Raw genomic sequence first — 17,152 nt, forward strand, 5'->3', positions numbered from 1 at the left:
TCTTTCCTGTACTGATTATCTGTGTTTTTTGAGTTTCTACACAGTATTGTCCCTGTATCTCATACTCTGCGCACTGCTCCTAGCTCCTACTCACGTCCATGCTGGTGCAGTATAGTCTAGCAGGACAACCTGCTAGGCTCCCCTGCCTCTTAATCACACACTTCATGGCCTGGTCCTGCTACAAGATGTCATTTCAGCACAGTGCTGGCAGAGTGCCTCTGCTTGCCTGCACACCTAAGAGGAAAAAAGATGGTGGTAGTGCAGAAGAGCCTCTGTTCTGGCAGTTTTCAAGTAGCTAATCACATGCAGTGGGCTGCTTTTAGCACTGTTCCCATTTGCTGTCCAAAACCTTTCATCCCCCTCCCTGTCATAAATAGTGTGGGGCTATATGTGAGCTTATGCAACTGGCAGCTTGGAGAGCTTAGTCATTGTGACCCACTCTGACCGGGATAATCAGAGACAGTTTTGGAGTCCAGAGCAATGGGGCTGTAAGTAGAAACTGACTCAAATGTACCTAGGGAGCCTGGAATGGTGGAGGAAGTGGAGTTGGAATAGCCAAGTAACCTTTCCTTAATAGTAATCTCCCTGGGACATTGACCCGTTCCCGTTGGGCAGGCTGTCCAAGTAAATGAGTCACTTTTCCAGCCTTTTCTTCTAAGCTACTGATCAGAGTCTCCCTAGTGGATAGCCCAGTAATCAGCAGGTTTTTTCTTCTTCACTCTGATCCAGACCTTGCTCCCACTGTGAGCGGAAAGGTATAAGGGAAAGGTGACCTTCCCCTCCCCCCCCCCCCATCTTCTGCTGCAGAGGGAAGAAAGGGGAAATACATGCACTTTGTATATTTAGACTGCAGAAATAGTAAATTCTGTCATTTGGAGAGTTTCATGCTTAGGCAATGGTCTGTAAATATGACTTTTATATATATATGTGTATATAAATGTCTTTAACCTTCTCTGTGCTGTCATCTAAATTATTTCACTTGTTAAGTGGCATTTTTTTGCTGCGTCCACGGGGATAAAGAGCCACGGGTAGGGAGTGCAAAATCTCCCAAGCGATTTCTTGGAAGGGTTTGTGGGTGAGGTGGAAATCATGTTTGCAAGGTTTCATTCAGCACTGACAATGTGGATGGTGGCAACTGGAAAAGCAGCAGTCCTGGGAACAGAAGTAAGAGCAGCATGGAGATACACAATGCCAAAGGTACCGGAAAAAATCTGCAGGAATCCTGTGAAGGAGTCAGGGAGTCAGCCACTCCGTCATTCATTTTTAACCATCAAAATGATAAAGGTGTGTAAAACTATGACAAAGAGGGGAATAGGGGATGATTGTTATCTGTTCCCTGTAGTGTTTGGGTTTGGGCATACTCAGTTAAATTACCGGATGGTAGATTCAGCACAGCTGCAGCTTCCTTACATAGATATGTTTGTGGGTGCTGAGCTTGACCAAGCTAAAACAAAATTGCTCACTGTTTACGGACAAAGAGAAAACCATCAATAGCTATTAATGAAGATGCCATCTTTGTTTCTGGAAGGAGCAGAGAGCTGCTGGAAGCTGTGATAACAAAGGAAGCATCATGAAATGCATGCCAGTTAGAGGATTCCCATTACCTGTATTCCATGTCTCCAGGCTAGCTGGCTACGTGGTTTGACTCTGTGTCTGTCTGGTGACACAGAGCCATTTGGGTTTCCTGCTGCCAGAGGAGCAGCTTTTAGGATGTCCCCCCCCAGTGATGCAGAGGCTCCTATTGGCTGAGAGCAGGTGCTGGGGTAGAGAAGTGCCACAGAGCTGTGAGCAATGAGCACTGCAATTCATCTAAGCCATGACTGGGTACTAAGTGCACCATGACTTAACAGTATGGGAGCTGGTTAGGACACAGTTGGAATAAAGTTTTACTTGTGTACTATGCCATTCTTCCCAGTACTATTAAATCCAGTTGCTGGAAGGTTTTTGGTTTTTTTTTTCTGTAGTTGAAAAATTACTTGGGTTCAATATTTTCATAGTAAAAACTTAGAAATTTGTTAGGAAACTTGACAAGAAAAAGACAAATTTTGGAGATAGAGTATTTGCAAAGTGGTGCTGGAGATAAGAGGCCACGTATGGTCTGTGAGGCAGGCAGTGTGTGCAATTCAGTGGTGACCTGAGAGGTGTGGTCAATGTGCTTTCTATTGCTCAGCTGTTCTCTGTCTTCAGCAAGGGACTCATGGGCTTGGGAAGTATGCTGCAGTGCTTCAAGTTGCTGATGTGACAAAAATGCTCTGAAATGGCAGCCTGTGTCTTGAAAGATAAGAGCAAACTTGGTCCAGCCGTCTCTGTGCAGGGTGTGATAATGTAAATTAAACCTGGGGACGTCAGTTTTGAGGCTTTGGTGTGCTGGCCACAATATCTGTTCTCCCTGACAAAGGAATCAAGGTGATGTGGTTGAAGATGGAAAGTGGTGAACCAAGGATTTCTAGCACTGTAAGTGATTTCTTTTATGTGCTGAAGGTTGGGGAAATTCCCTTCTCCTATTTCTCTTCTGTCTTCACAAAGGAGGAGCTGGATTGGCTTCGGGAGCATCTGGCTGAAGGGTTTGGATGCAGAAATTGGGCTGGGAGCTGGTGCTGTGGCTGTGTCTAATGGGGCAGGGAAGAAACTGGAACATGACTGTACCTGGGGGCAGAGGGAGCAGCTTGGGTTAGAGCAGCTGGTTCCACTGGGGCGAGGAGCAGAAAAACCCTTCCTCAGGCTTAATTTAAGGCTGAATTACTCTGAATTGAACCCAATGGTCAATCAGACAATTTGAAAGGGTGAGACAATAGATCCCTTGTGAGCAGAGACACTGTCTGCAGCTGATGCGTAGTCTCTGATTTGCAGGATATATACATGTGTACACGTTGCTGGGGAGCACAAAGGCTTTTATGCAACGCCTGGGGAAATTCAAGATGTAACTCAATCAACTGTTTCTACCAAGTCCCTTATTAACAGCACTCAGATATCTTAGCTGCAAAGCCTGTGGCCCAAAGTGAGCTGGATTGGGTCAGCTGGAGAGGGACTTCCAAAGGTCTTGTGTAGTAAACAAGGGTCCTGCAGTGTGTATAAGCACGTGGATGTGGAGAGCTGTGGTATAGGCAAAAGGTTGAAGCAGATCTCCTAGCTAGGGATGCCCGGTCCCCTGGGGTACCCCAGTCATCTGCTGGGTGGGTGCTGGTGTCTGCACTGGCCTGGGAGTGGCATCAACTCTGAATCTGTCTGGCAGGAGGCTGAAGCTCCCATCTGAGATCAGGACTGTGTGCCTGGAGGGCTCTGCTTGCTCTTCTCTGGCGGAGCAGCTGATGGCCTGGGCCTTAGCCAAGCAGCAATACCGTTGTCTTAAAGGCAGTCAGCTCTGCAGTTTGAGACACATGGATGGAGCCCACTGCCTCTAAGGCAATGCCACCCATACAACTGGTGTTATGCACTGCAACCTGCAATGTTTCCTGAGATAGCCCACAGTGTGTGGTGGGGAGAGGCCTGGTGCTGTGGAAAGGCAGCAGGGTATAACGTTCACCCATGTAAGATGCTCTCTGTGCCATAGCTGGATGCAAGAGATCTACCTGGTCCAGGGAGGTGCATGACCATGAGGGGTGTAAGAGTGCAGTGAGACCTGATCTGTGAGCTCTAGGCATTCCCCCTGCTGCAGGCTGAGGCCAAGGGAGGATGGCACAGCAGGGAGGCCCCAGGAAAGCAGGGGTGACTGGGTGCCCTGTCCCTTGGGAGTGGCTCTGCATGACCCTCAACCTGGGCAGGAGCCCCCAGCACCCCAAGCTATGGGGGCTCTGGGGTACTGCCTCCCGCTGTGGGCACGTCAGGGTGCATGTGTAGAGGGGGGTGTCCAGCTAAGGCATACTGCCCTGCAGCTTGGGGGCCCGCGGGAGGAGCCCCCCCGGTAGCAGGTACGTCCCTCCCCGGCGGCCCCGCCAGCATCCCCTCCCTCCGTCCTCCATCCTCCCTCCCTGCTCCTTCCCCACCGCCCGCCCTCCCTCCCTCCGCCTGCATGGAGAGAGCCACGGAATGGCGGAGCGAGAGAAAGGAGCCGCATCCCCGCCCGCCTCCTCCCCTTTCCTGGGGCTGCACCTCGCCTCGCCCCCCAATTTCAGGTACCGGTCGCTTCCCTCGGGACCCCTGCGGGGCTGTCCGGCCCGCAGTACCCTGAGGCTCCCCTCCCGATCCATCGCAGCCCACCCTCCCCCAGCCCCGCACTGCCGCTGCTTGCCCCCACCTCCCGCTGCTCTGCATCCGCCTTGTGCAACCATTTGACACCCCCAGACCCCTACCCCAGCCGGTGTGTCCCTTCATCCCCCCCCACCCCATTCATCGCTGAACCCTACCTGATCCATCCCCCCCTACACCACTGCTTCAGCACCCCATACATTGCTTCATTCTCCCCCTCCCCCTACGTCGTCCCTATATACCTGCCCTCAATCCCCATTCAGCCTCCAGCTTTCGGCCCCACACCGCCTTTGTCGTCTCCCCCTCCCCCCATCCTCCTCACCTGTCTCACCACCTCTCTCCAGCATCAAGCTCCATCTCTTTCTCCACCCTCAGGAAAGCCTTTTTCTAGCCTTTTCCTAGACCCCCCCCCCTCCCCCGGTGCTGCCTTCTCATCCCCACACCGGTGAAGGAAGCAGCAGCCCCAGGCGAGCAGGGGTGAGCGTGCCAGGCACATCCTCACCGCTACACCCATCGATCCGGGATGCGGGGGGGCTGCCCCTGTGACGCCCGGTGCCGCTGCTCGCGGGGACTTCCGACGGCATGGGCCGGGCCAGGCACGGCTAGAGGTGCTGACCCGCAGGGCCTGCTGGTGCCTCCTGCAAGCGGTTGTGGGGTGGGATGCTTTCAGGCTGGTAAGGGAGCACAGAGGGCAAGGGAGCATCGCTTGATTGCCACCCTAGGCAGGCCGGGTGCTTCTAGCCATAATATCTTCAGCCATTGCTCACCGCTCGGCTCCAGCACTCCGTGGTGCTGAGGTGCTGCTGCTCGTGTGAGCGTGGTCGGTGCTGGGTGGTTACGTGGTGACATGTCAGAGGTGGGAACGAGCAGAGGCTTCACACCTGGGGCTGCAGCTGGATACCAGCTGTGGGTGATACTCACCCCCCCCCCCAGCCCTGCAGATCTGCAGGTTGGTGGCCGAATGCTGTCGGGCTGTGTTGGGTTCTGTCCGTCTCCCTCTGCCCCCGGGTCCCCTCACTGGGTGCTCCAGCGGCCGCCTGTGATTGCAGCGCTGCCTGCCCGAGCCGCTGGGTGCTGCTGCAACATGGCTGGGAGAGCTGCACGCCCAGCAGCTGCACACTGCGTGGGGAACGGCTGCCGTCAGGATAGCAAGAGGATGGGGGCTTAAGGCATCGGGCTGACCTCGCGTGTAATACAGTCCTAAGGGCTCCTGCTCATCCAGGAGCACTCTGCCCCGTGCAGCAGGTGACACGGTGACTTGAACAGTGAGAGGATGTGGCGAGCAGGTGATGGCACTGAGGCCAGGGGGGCCTGCAGGCTGCAGGGCTGGTGGCTGTGGTGTTGGATGAGAGGGGATGGATGGCAGGGAGAGGAGACCTGCAGGTACAAGGACTCTGAAGGTGGCTGCCCACTACTGCAGTGGCAATTTAGGAGCTGGAAACAAAAGCATTCATCTTTCCCATCCTCCGCATCATCCTCCAAAAGCCTCGGGTTCAGGGTTGTGCCCAGCTGGGGAGGGCGGCACAGCCAGGACCTGTGTCTGAGGGGCCTGTGGGGGCGATGGGCTGAGAGCTGAGGTGATGGGCTGGTTGTCCCGGCAACGGTGTGGTGAGTGATGAGGTGAAGGGCTGTGTGTTGAGGCAATAACTGGCTGGGTATTGAGGTGATGTGCTGGTTATTGAGGTGGCTGACCCCCATTTTTGTGATGGGAGACCAAAGGTTGGTCTGGATCTGAGGGACCCTGCGAGCCGGGCTTGCTGGGCCCCCTCCATGCTATTCTGCCCTGACCAAGTCCCAGTATAGAGCCCCAACCCCACTCCCTGCTGAGCCTGGACCCATCTCCTTGCCCTATTCTCCCATCTCTCGCCCACCCCGCAGCCCCTCCTGCTCAGCCACTGGCTCCCTCCTGCAACAGGCTGCTCGCAGGGGATGCTGTGGGCGTGCATAGCTCCTCCTCCTCCTGCTTGGGGCCTGCTGTAGAGCAAGCCAGCTGGAGCTGGGAGGCGGACTGGAAAGCTGAGTGCCTGGGGGCAGCATCCAGGGGGTGATGCAGTAAATCCCCTCTCCCTGTGAGGGGATGTAGTCTACACTCTCATTATTACTCTCCTGGTGTTGCTGCAGTTACATCATGCTCCTCCTGTCGCCAAACCCTGCAGCCAGGGCTACTCACACGCACTCCATTTTCAGATGGTAGACCAGGGGATGCCATCCTTGTTGCAGGTGTTTGAGAGTGGATGGGATGCACCTTCAGGAGGACCCCTGTGGGCACAGATCCCTGTTGGTCCTGCTCGGGGTTTTGCGGGCTGTGATAGAGCCGATGGGAGTGAGAGCTACTTTGCCTTGCTGGTGTTTTCAGCCTCTTTCAGGAGAGAAAGGCAGGGGTGTTCCGCATGGACGGCAATGAAGGGAGGGCCTTCATCACCTCCCTTAGGAAGTCCTGGAGTATCCCTGCAGAGACAGAGATTCCCTTAATTAACTCCATTGAGCCAGGAGGATTCAAACAGAGCAGCTGCCCCTGGGCAGAGCTGATATGGAAGGTGGAGTCCTGGTTGCCACTATCTGGGAGCTGGGAGGCACCAAATTCAGCACCGTGAGTTAAACTCACCAGCAGCACCGAACTGGGGGCCTGGTGAGGATCTCTCTTTCCCCCCAGCTTGGTGCAGCAAGGGCAGGGGAAGGAGCGGATGAAAGGGGCACCAGTGCTGGGTAACCAGATGCCCGCTGCGGGCGCATGCACTGGTTGCTGGAGCGCACCCAGGAGCCGGGCTGGCTGGCTGGCAGGCAGAGGAAGTCAGCATCCCCAGCAGTGAGCAGGGACTTGGCATCGGCTCAGCTGGGGAGGTTATTTTTTATTTTTTTTTTCCCCCTCCAGTACAGCTGATTCCATCTATTTTTAATGAGCTTGCCCAGGTTGCGCAGTGAGGAGACAGAGCAGCGCCAGCAGCCATAGACTGCGCTGGGGCAGCGGGCACCCGGAGCTTGTCCTCTCCTCGCTGCGGATTGGGGACTGCCTCAGGGTGGGAGCGTGCCCCCAGGGAAGGGTCCTCCTCAATGCAGCTGCCCCCGAGCATGGAATCAAGCACGGAGGAGGAGAGCTGGCTGGAAGACCACTGGGAGAAATGGTAGGGGACTGGCAGGCCTGGGGTGGGGACTGTCTCCAGGGCTGTGCGTGGGAATGAGGGTCAGCCCCTCATTTGTGGGCACGTCGACTTCTGCCCTGTGCGGTGCCACAGGGCAGCAGCAAACTCAGCACTGAGTGCAGCCCAGAGCTCTCCAGGCTGCCCAGGAGCTGTGGGCGCAGGAATGTGTGCGATTTATCAGCAGGGCAGGAGGAGGGAGCTGCCAGCATGCAGCGTGGGGAGTGAAGGGGCTGCACACGGGGGTCCCTTCTGCCGGTGGGTGCAGGCATGGACAGTGCTGGCTGCCCACACAGTGTCTCCCCATCCCTGAGGCAGGGCTGTACCCTGTGCTGGGACCTGCGGTGGGTAGAGGTAATGAGCAGTTGGTAATGACACCAACGACCCATGTAACTGGAGGAGAAATCGATCTGTGCATTGAAGGCTGTGCTGAAAGCCTCCTGCTCTGTGTCCCTGCAGGCAGCAGCAGCAGTGGGGGATGTGGGACCTTCCTAGTGTGGCCTCTCTGCATCTCCTGGGGACACTTCTGTCCCTCGCAGCCCTGCAGGAGGGATGCTGTGGCTGGCAGAAGACTTTTTGGCTGGGCTTTTGTGTTTTCCTCCCTGGAACAACCACGAGGAGCATTGCGGTAGTACAATGTAGAAATGTTTTAATGCACAGGAACTAGGAGCTCCCTGGGGATGCAAGTGAGCACGTGAGGAGCAGGGCAGTCAGCAGATTTGCAGCCACTAAAAGGAAATCTCTGCAAACTTTCCAAAGGGACGCGAAGAGTGTGAGGCTGAAAGGGAGCCTTCCGGGGCTCATCAGGGTGCTGAGCAGCACCAATGGCTGTAGGGATGCTGCTCAGCACCCTAGAGAGGTAATATGGCACAGAGGGAGCTCGTTGCTCTCTGTACCAGGGAGCACCTTGGCTGGCACAGCTCTTGAGCCCACAATCCAAGCATTGCTCATTCCACAGCCAGCAGGAAAGTGCATGAAGGGCTGTGGATCTCAATGCAATCTCATGTCCTGGTGGATCCACCTTCCAGCTGTGCCCCGCCATCCCCCAGCTCTCCTCTCCAGAAGCATCCATCCTCCTAAACCTTCTTCCCTGTAAAGACCCACAGAGCCCATCCCAGGGGGCTTGTTGCTGCTCCCTGCCTGCGTCCTGTCCCACGTGTGCAGTGAGTGACAGCAGTCTCCACTCCCCTCAGGCTCACCCACGACATCAGCCTTGAGGAGTTTGAGGATGAAGACCTGTCTGAGATCACCGATGAGTGTGGCATCAGTCTGCACTGCAAGGAAAGCCTGGCCACCCGGGTAAGCTCATGCACTGCGGTGGGGACGAGATGGGGTTCTGCATTGTGCCTGTGAGTTTTGTGCTGGTAGTGAGCGGGAGTTGTGGTGAGATCCATTCTCGGGGAGGCACTGGTGGGCTCCTGCAACCTCTAAATATGGGACCTTCCTGGGACAAGGAGAGGCTGGTGTTGCAGGAGTGTTGATGCTCTGCGGTGTGCCAGGTCTGTTAGCACAGGGGCTGCAACCCTTCCCTGGAATAAGGGTGAGAAAACTGTGCCATGTTGCCTATTTACAACAGAATCCTGCTGTTGTGGGGTTTGTCAAGGAGTTTCTGTGTCCCTGTTCTGTGAAGCAGAGCCCTGTGTCATGGCAGGTGTGGCTGCAGCACCTGTACTGAACCCTGTGCCTTGCCCAGCACTCACTGTAGGACACCCTGGATCTGCTGGTTGCAGGGATGGAGCAAGCTAAAACAGCTGCCTAAAAATATGTACAAATGACTTATATGGGATGTGAAGGGTTGCCTGAGGAGCAGAACTGAAAGCAGTAGCAGTGAGAGGGCTTTTCAGTCTGAAACGTGGGTGGGGAGAGCCAGGTGCTCCCAGAGCTGGAGAGGATGGGGCCTCACAAGATGAGAGCCTGATGCTGGTGGCTGCTGGAAGTAGCCAGGCCTGGAGGAGTGTTTTGGCTGGGTCTGGCTCCGTGCACTGTGCAGAGCATGGGAAACCAAGAGTAACCCCAGCATGGGAATGCTGGCTGCGTTCTGTAGGGACAATAGCCTCTGCTAAGGGCAGGAGCTAACCTGAATCCTCAGTGAGAGGTCCCTGAGGATTGGGCAGATGCCATCATTCCCCTGCAAATGAGGAAGGGCTGGGGAAGGTGGCTGCTGGATGGGCAGGCAGAGAGGCCCAGCAGCAAAATACCATCTCAGAAGACAGTACCTCAGCAGCGGATTTGGAGTGTTTTCTTGGGGGATTATTATTTTCTCTCTCTCTCTTTTTTTTTTTTTTTTTATCCTGGAAAAACAATGATGACTTCATCACAGGCTATTTTAGCATATCTCCAGAAATAGTGGCTGTGACACGCCGCCTGCAAGGCGCGGCTGGCTCCCCCAAGGCGGGGTGCAGCGAGGCAGGTCGTGAAGCACAAGTGCAAGGTCTTGGCTTTGGGTTCGGCCTCCTTCTGTTTGTCTCCAAATGCAAGGTTGCCTTACCCCTATTGCTGCAAGGCAGGACAGCAGCCAGCTGACAGCAGGCTGCTAGGGCTCGTTATGCTGTTTGTGCTCTTCACGCTCTGAGCCTGTGCTGGATGCACAGTCTTGAACCAGCTGTGGGAAGAACAAATCTGTTTGGTTTTACAGCAGAGTAGGACTCCTGGAAGTGCTAGGCTTCCCCCTGCCATTATCCCTGTCTCAGTGCAACCTGCACCAGCTGCAGGCTGATGGCAGCAGCGTGGTGGCTTGGTGCCAGCCACCCGGTTGCCCTGGGATCCCACTGCATGGAGCAGAGCAGGGCTGAGACACAACAGCACAGCGACTGCTTGCTTAGGGTGTTTTTAAACAGCCTCCTTCACCCCTGCCTCTTCTTCCCAGCACTTTTGGAGAGCAAGGCCTTTCCTTTGGAGAGAAACAAGTGACATCCATCTGTGCCCAGGGATGCAGCACTGCCTGCTGTGCTACAGCCCATTAACACAGTCCAACAGTGGTTGTAGTTTCCTCTTAGCTATTGAATCCTGGGTGGGGCACTGCTTCTAGGGCGTACGTTGCTCAAAGTGTTTTGCTGTTCTGCATCCTTCTGGGTCTTTTCCTCTGAGTTTTCCCAGTGACTGCTGCAGTGAGACGGGCTCAGTGAGGCAGCCCTGCTAGCAAGCCCGGCTGGCTGGCAGCAGCTGCCTCGCAGACGCCCACCTTAGCTAGGTATCAGCTGGAATTACACACACACACACACACACACCTTTTCCTATGCCTCCGTTTCCTTGTTAAAGGCCGCGAGAAGCACAGATGCACGCACAGCCCCGCGGTGTCCGAGAAGAAGCACGTCGGTGGGGAGGGCTTGGAGGGGGAGTGTGCGGAGAACCGCGGGAGAGGGAGGTCCGCGGGGCGCATCCTTGCGCCTTTAAAAGGCTGCGACCGGCCATCCCATCCCACCCTGTCCCGTCCTGTCCCGCCCCGCCTGCTGACCGCGCCGCTGATCCCGGCAGGGCTGCGTGAGCCGGGCGGGCGGCGCGTCGCGGGCAGCGGGCGGCGGGGAGGGAGGCCGGCTGCAGGCCGAGATGCTGCAGCTCGACCTCATCGACGCCGCCGGGGACGCGCCGGCCGAGGAGCAGACGGCGCCCGAGCCCCTGCAAAAGGAGCCGCCGCCCGCCAGCACCGACAGCTACCGGCCCAAGCGTCCCACCACGCTCAACCTCTTCCCGCAGGTGCCTCGCAGCCAGGTGAGCGCCGGCCCGGGGGGTGCTCCCGGCACCGGGGGATTCTGCCTGCGATGGGTGCGCGGTTGGAGGCGTGGGGGGATGCGGGGAGGAGATGCGCTCGTTCGCGGCTGAACCGACCCCCCCCCCCGAGCATGGGGAGGCTCAAGGGTGGGCTGCGTCCGCCCTGAGCCCGTGGGGCCAGGGTGAAGCGGCTGGGAGCGGGGAAGGGACCTTCGTGGGGACGGGGAGCTAATGAGGCGTGGCATCCTGAACGCGTGAATGAGCCATCCGTGCCAGCATCGCGTCCTAGATCGGGGGCTGGCAGCTCCCCGGCCGCAGCCTGGGACGGCCCCGTGACGCGGCCCCGTGTGCTCTGCCGTGGGAGTGGGGCCCTGCTACTGCGCGGTGACACCCGGCAAGGGAGGCATCGGTGGCAGCGACCCGTGCAAAATCGCAGCGACAATCACGTTGCCTAAAATGGTGGTCAGGAGGACGGGGATACTGTTGTCTTGCTCGCTCGCAGGGCCTGCAGGAGGCTTTAGATGGAGAGTTTTCCCTAATGCGGCAGTGGGGCTGTCCCTAGGAGGGTGACACTGGAGTGCTGTGCACTCTGACCCTCTGAGCTGGAGTCCCTTTGCCTCATCTCTCCTGCAAACCTTGTGGACCTACGCAAGGTGTGCTGCGCACAGGGCTATTTTTGCCTTCCTCCTGTCTCGAGCAGTGGCTTCTCTTGCCAAGTAGGAGGATTTTCATGGCAGTGACGTGCAGCTGAGGGGCTTGAAGATAGAGGCTGGTGTCCCTGTGGGTGACAGATGGGGTGTAGTCGGAGCTGGGTGTCACCAGCCTGTAACCTGCAGCTGATGCCAGCTCTGCCTGAGGCTATGGGTGGGAGGAGGAGGAGGAGGACGGCACAGAGCCAGGACAGTGCCTGCGGGGCAGCTGGCACCGGGGACAAAGGCAGCAGGGATGGGGAGGCGGGGTGGGGTGGGGGGAGCCTGCTGGAGCATAATGGACAAGGGGACAGCAGGCAGCCTTGTCCCACCCTGCGCAGGGACCCCGAGGAGCCGGTGGCACGTGGGAGCCACATCCAGCTGGGGGGACGGGGACAGCAAAGGCCCCCCCCGGGCAGCTGGTCCCAACCAGCGTCCAGACCTGCGGAGAGGTATTTTTGGGGTGTGTGGGTTGCGTAGATGGTGGGCTGGGGAGGGGGAGATGATGGTGCCCTTGCAGGGGATGGTGGAGGCTGCAGGGCTGCACTGGGAGCTGTGGGCATGGTCCACATTGAGGACTCTGGGGACAGGAACTTCCTTCATAGGGTCTGATGCGGCCGGCAGCAGGAACACAGAACCCGTGTACCCCAGGACAGGACAGGGAATCCCACAGATGTTAGTGGGCTTTAGGGCAGAGGATTGTTTTGCGTTGATGGGGAGAGCAGGGCAGCTCCTGTGCTGCTTTTGATGGCTGCAGGAGAACACCCCAAGAATCCCAAGCTTGCTACTTGAGCAGTATAGAAAATGCCACTGCTGCGGAGGGACAAAGACCCGTGCTGCCCTCAGAGCCATCTACAAAGTCTGGGAGCAAAGTGTGCCCTGGCTGCACTTGAGGATGGTCACAGTGACCCTGAGGAAGTGCTTGGGTGGCCCTAGTCATTGCTCAGGAACCGTGGTGGCTCTGGCTGCTGTGCATTGCCATGGGGGGGGGGAGCAGGGACAGGCGCCACGTGCTGTTTACCACTGGGGTGACAAGGCGGCTTTGTTCTCTTCCCCAGGACACCCTGAATAACAACTCTCTGGGGAAAAAGCACAGTTGGCAGGAGCGGGTGTCCCGGTCATCATCTCCTCTGAAGACGGGTGAGTTGTGAGGGGACTGGTGGCCAAGAGCAGACCCTTGTACCCTTCGGTGGCTCCTAGGAGTCAATCCCTGGCCTGGGGCAAGCCTTGCTGAAGCAGAAGGTTGGGAAAATGTCCCCAGTGGGCATGTGTCCAGCTTGAGTCTGGCGCATCCCTATCAGTGGGAACACCAACACTGCTCTCCTCCCCACAGGTGAGCAGACCCCTCCCCACGACCACGTTTGCCTGAGTGATGAGGTCAATCACCAAAACAGCACAACCTCCACCAAAGACCGGGGCACATCCACAGAGAGCCCGTGCCGGCGCACAGCGGCCACGCAGATGGCACCTGCCTGTGTTGCCTCAACCCGGTCCACTGAGAAGCACCAGGCTGCCAGCCGACCCCCACCCCATGGTGCCAGTGTGGTGGTGGTGACATCGAGGGCCCCTGAGGCCCACCGGGACCGCATCCGCTACCAGACAGACGTGAGGCTGGAGGCCACTGAGGAGATCTACCTGACGCCTGTGCAGAAGAACTCAGACCCACTGGAGACCGAAAAGCCGTTCCTGTCGCAGTCCAGTGAGAACCGTATGTCTATCAGCTCTGACATCGACACCTCCAGCTACTCAGCCCTGGCTGGGAAAACCAACCCCTCCATCAGTGAGGAGGATGAGGTGCTGGACTACATGTCCTCCCCTGACAAGACAAGCCTGCCCCGGGCCTCCTGCGGTGGTGGGAGCAGTGGCTACCGGCCAGGCCATAGCCTCCAGAGAGCATCCGTGAGCTCAGACACAAGCGCCCTCTCCTACGACTCAGTCAAGTACACACTGGTGGTGGATGAGAATGTGCAGCTGGAGCTAGTCAGCCTCAAGCAGTGCTACTCAGGCTACAGTGACGAGAGTGACTCGGCTACTGTCTACGACAACTGTGTTTCGTCACCCTACGAGTCAGCCATCGGTGAGGAGTACGAGGAGGACGCGTTGAAGCGTGACTCGGTCTGCCTCTCTGAGGACTCCACCCCCGAGGCAGACATCCACTTCTCCAAGAAGTTCCTCAACGTCTTCATGAGCGGCCGGACGCGTTCTTCCAGTGAGTGCTGGTTGGGGGAGGATGTAAGCTGGGGGCTGCATCCCCAGGCAGCCTTGCTTGGCCCTGCTTGCCCAGCCCAGGGTGCCCTGCAGGGCCTCCAATGTGATGGAGAAGCTCCAGTCGGCACTGGTGGTTCCACAGCCTGTGACCTCTTTCCTTGTGATTAGGGAGGGGTGGGCTGGAAAAGCCTTATGAGCTGTAGGCAGGGGTAGCTGGAGTCATCAAGCCGTTGCTTTTTGTCTCTACTGTGAGGCCGAGACAGCGTGACCTGAGCTAAGGCTGTGAAGCGTTAGCTGAGGGTCTTGTCCTTTCCTGTGCGTGGTGCTGGCCTCTCAAAGCTGCAACGTGTCCCCTCTACCTTCCTCCCCAGGTGCTGAGTCCTTTGGGTTGTTCTCCTGCATGATCAATGGTGAGGAGCAGGAGCAGACTCACCGCGCTGTCTTCAGGTGAGTGTAGGGCACAAGCAGTGTCCTCAGGTCTTAGCCAAACAGTTGAGTTTCCAGCATGGGAAGCCTGTTAACTGAACCACAGTCCTTAGGCTGGTAGCAGACCCAGCAGGAGCCAGGCACTGGCTGGGCAGCATCTTCCCAAAGGTGAGAGACCTCCCAGGGCACCCAGGACCACTGGGAGCCTCATGGGGGATGCCATAGGGGATACCTTGCATTAGTGCCAGGTGCTATCTCCTTTTGAGCCTAAACCTGCTCAGGTCTCTATTTAGCACATCAGATCTTGGCTCCTTACACCTGCTTACCAGCTGTGCTGGCCACAGGCGTTGCACTGCCCTTGCCCCAGAGGTGTGTTGGTGAGCATGCCACCAGAGCTGCCAGCCGGCACGCTGCTGGTGACTCCCTGCCCAGGTTTGTGCCTCGCCATGCGGACGAGCTGGAGCTGGAGGTGGATGACCCTTTGCTGGTGGAGGTGCAGGCAGAAGATTACTGGTACGAGGCCTACAACATGCGGACAGGGGATCGAGGCATTTTTCCTGCCTACTACGCTATTGAAGTCACCAAGGACCCAGACCCTATAACAGGTACCAAGCCTCTGTACTGCTGATGTCACTGGTCTCCTGCCCATCTACTCACCGCTGAACAGGGGGTGGAAGGAGGACACTAGGCAAGGAACGACGTGGCCATGGGCAGCTCCAGTTAGTGGTGGTTGAGCTTGTATGCAGTGCTGGGTGGGGTAGGGTGCAGGTTTGGGAACAAGGAGATGGCCAGCAGAAGTGATCTTTGCCATGTGCTCTGTCTTCTAGCTCTGGCCAAGAGCAATGACTGGGTGGACCAGTTTCGGGTGAAGTTCCTCGGCTCGGTGCAGGTTCCCTATCACAAGGGCAATGACGTACTGTGTGCGGCCATGCAGAAGGTAGTGTCCCACTGTGGGCTGAGCCTGCTTGGGAGCAGGGAGGAGATGGGAAGGGGTGAACTATCTTCACATGCTGTCTGTGAGTGCCAGGGATTTATGTCTCTGTCTCCCCCACAGATTGCCACCACACGCCGCCTCACTGTGCACTTTAACCCACCCTCCAGCTGTGTTTTGGAGATCAGTGTGCGTGGGGTCAAGATAGCTGTGAAAGCTGATGACTCCAAGGAGCACAGCAAGGTAGTGCCCTGCTCACCTCATCCTTTCTGTTGTTGCTGCTCTGAGCTTGCTGGTGCCCCCCATGCACGTTCACATGGAAATTAAGGGTCTCTACCCTGTGTGCACTTTGTTCCACAAGAAGCACCATCCAAAGGGTTGTAGGCCCACTACTGGAGTCCCTGAAGCCTGGTGAGATCCCAGCATTGGGCTGTACAGCAGACTGGTGCCCTCACAGATGCCAGGCATGTTGCTGTGCTAGGATGCTGTGAGCAGAGCTGCACCTCTAATCCGTCAGCTGTTCTTAAACCTTTCTGCTACTATTTTGAGTGGTGTCCTCCAGATCTTCCCTGTAATCTCTTTAGCTGGGCATTGCAAGCTGCTGATTAGTGGTCTCAATAAGTAGCCTAGCAGAACACAAAAAGATGCTGGACTGAGGCAAGTGAAGTCTTCCCAGCAAGCCTTTTGGAAACCTCCCTCTGTGGGTGGGGTTCAGGAGCATGGCTGTGGGTACTGTAGTGGAGAGCTGGGCTCAGCCTGAGCACCTATTTCCAAAGCTGGAGTCCAGCTGTCCCACAGGGCTGGTGAGGAAGAAAGCTGTGACTGTTCTTTTATCTGTCCCCCAGGTAAACAAGTGTAGCCATTTTTTCCAGCTGAAGAACATTTCCTTTTGTGGATATCATCCAAAGAACAACAAGTGAGTAGCAGGAAGCGTGGGGCAGCTATCAGTGCCTTAACACATGGAAAGCCTGTGAACTGCTTTCCCACTGCCAGTTTTGAACTGTTTGCCCACTGCCCACTGCATCCTCATCCCACAGCTTCACGAGGGGAGCGGTCTTTGGGTGGGAATCACTTCCCTGAAGTGGGCCTGGGCAGGAGAAGTGGTCCCTGCTGGGGCTGTGGGGCCCCAAACCCCTTTGCCAGAGGTGGGCGTGGGTATTCATTCCTGCCTGTCTGCCAGTCCAGTCTCACTTGCTCTGTCTACCCTCAGATATTTTGGGTTCATCACCAAGCACCCTGCTGACCACAGATTTGCCTGCCATGTCTTTGTCTCTGAGGAGTCCACAAAGCCGCTGGCGGAGTCTGTAGGGTAAGTCCTGGGGTGGGGGGAAGGTGCTCCCTCCTGATGGACAGGAGGAATGAGAGCCTGGCACCTCTTTCCTACAGTAGAGGCTCAGGGACAGAGCCAGAGCTGACGCTGCTATAGGCAGCGTAATTCCTGACAGTGCTGGAACAAATCCCAGGGCAAAGCTTTGCAGGCAGATGGCTGAAACCCAGGGGCTGTGTGGAGGCTCAGAGCTGAGATGGAGGCCTTGTTCCAGCAGCACCTCTGGGCACTAATGCATGAGGCTTCCAGAGCTGGATCAGGGTTCAACCTGACAGCACGATAGGGGGCAAGGGTGAGAAGGGAAGCAAAATGGGCTCTGTAAATACCTTGGGGAGGGTGCAGCTGAGCTTTGCTTCATGCTGTGTTGCAGGAGGGCTTTTCAGCAATTCTACAAGGAGTATGTGGAGTACACTTGCCCTACGGAAGACATCTACCTGGAGTAGGGGCTGGCGTGGGCACCTGCTGCACAGCCAGGGCTGCAGTCTCGCCCCTTCCCCGTCGTGCATGGACAAGAGCTGCTTTGAGATTGGAGGAGAAATGG

At 56.9% G+C, this 17,152-nt stretch overlaps 2 protein-coding genes across 4 annotated transcripts in view; both read left to right on the forward strand.

The window, feature by feature from the left end:
• The window catches only part of SLC35C1 (solute carrier family 35 member C1), a 233,191-nt gene that overhangs the window by 23,491 nt on the left and 192,548 nt on the right, over positions 1–17,152 (forward strand). The window lies entirely within an intron of this gene.
• MAPK8IP1 (mitogen-activated protein kinase 8 interacting protein 1) lies at positions 4,019–17,145 on the forward strand. 3 transcript variants are annotated; one of them, XM_065754836.1, is made up of 14 exons: positions 4,019–4,112; positions 8,516–8,625; positions 8,780–8,862; positions 10,797–11,030; positions 12,061–12,171; positions 12,778–12,859; positions 13,053–13,928; positions 14,299–14,374; positions 14,786–14,958; positions 15,181–15,290; positions 15,408–15,527; positions 16,130–16,200; positions 16,495–16,593; positions 16,982–17,145. In XM_065754836.1, the coding sequence occupies exons 1-14, from the start codon at positions 4,027–4,029 to the stop codon at positions 17,052–17,054; spliced, it is 2,304 nt and encodes a 767-aa protein (XP_065610908.1). In that variant the 5' UTR covers positions 4,019–4,026; the 3' UTR covers positions 17,055–17,145. The 3 variants fall into 3 exon arrangements, with proteins under 3 accessions (XP_065610908.1, XP_065610906.1, XP_065610907.1); XM_065754834.1 differs by lacking the exon at positions 8,780–8,862 and having other exon boundaries at positions 8,516–8,621; XM_065754835.1 differs by lacking the exons at positions 8,780–8,862; positions 12,061–12,171 and having other exon boundaries at positions 8,516–8,621.

The sequence above is a fragment of the Cyrtonyx montezumae genome, unplaced genomic scaffold (assembly GCF_038088225.1).
Source record: "Cyrtonyx montezumae isolate F1298 unplaced genomic scaffold, pur_monq_1.0 scaffold_10, whole genome shotgun sequence".
Taxonomy (NCBI): Eukaryota; Metazoa; Chordata; class Aves; order Galliformes; family Odontophoridae; genus Cyrtonyx; species Cyrtonyx montezumae.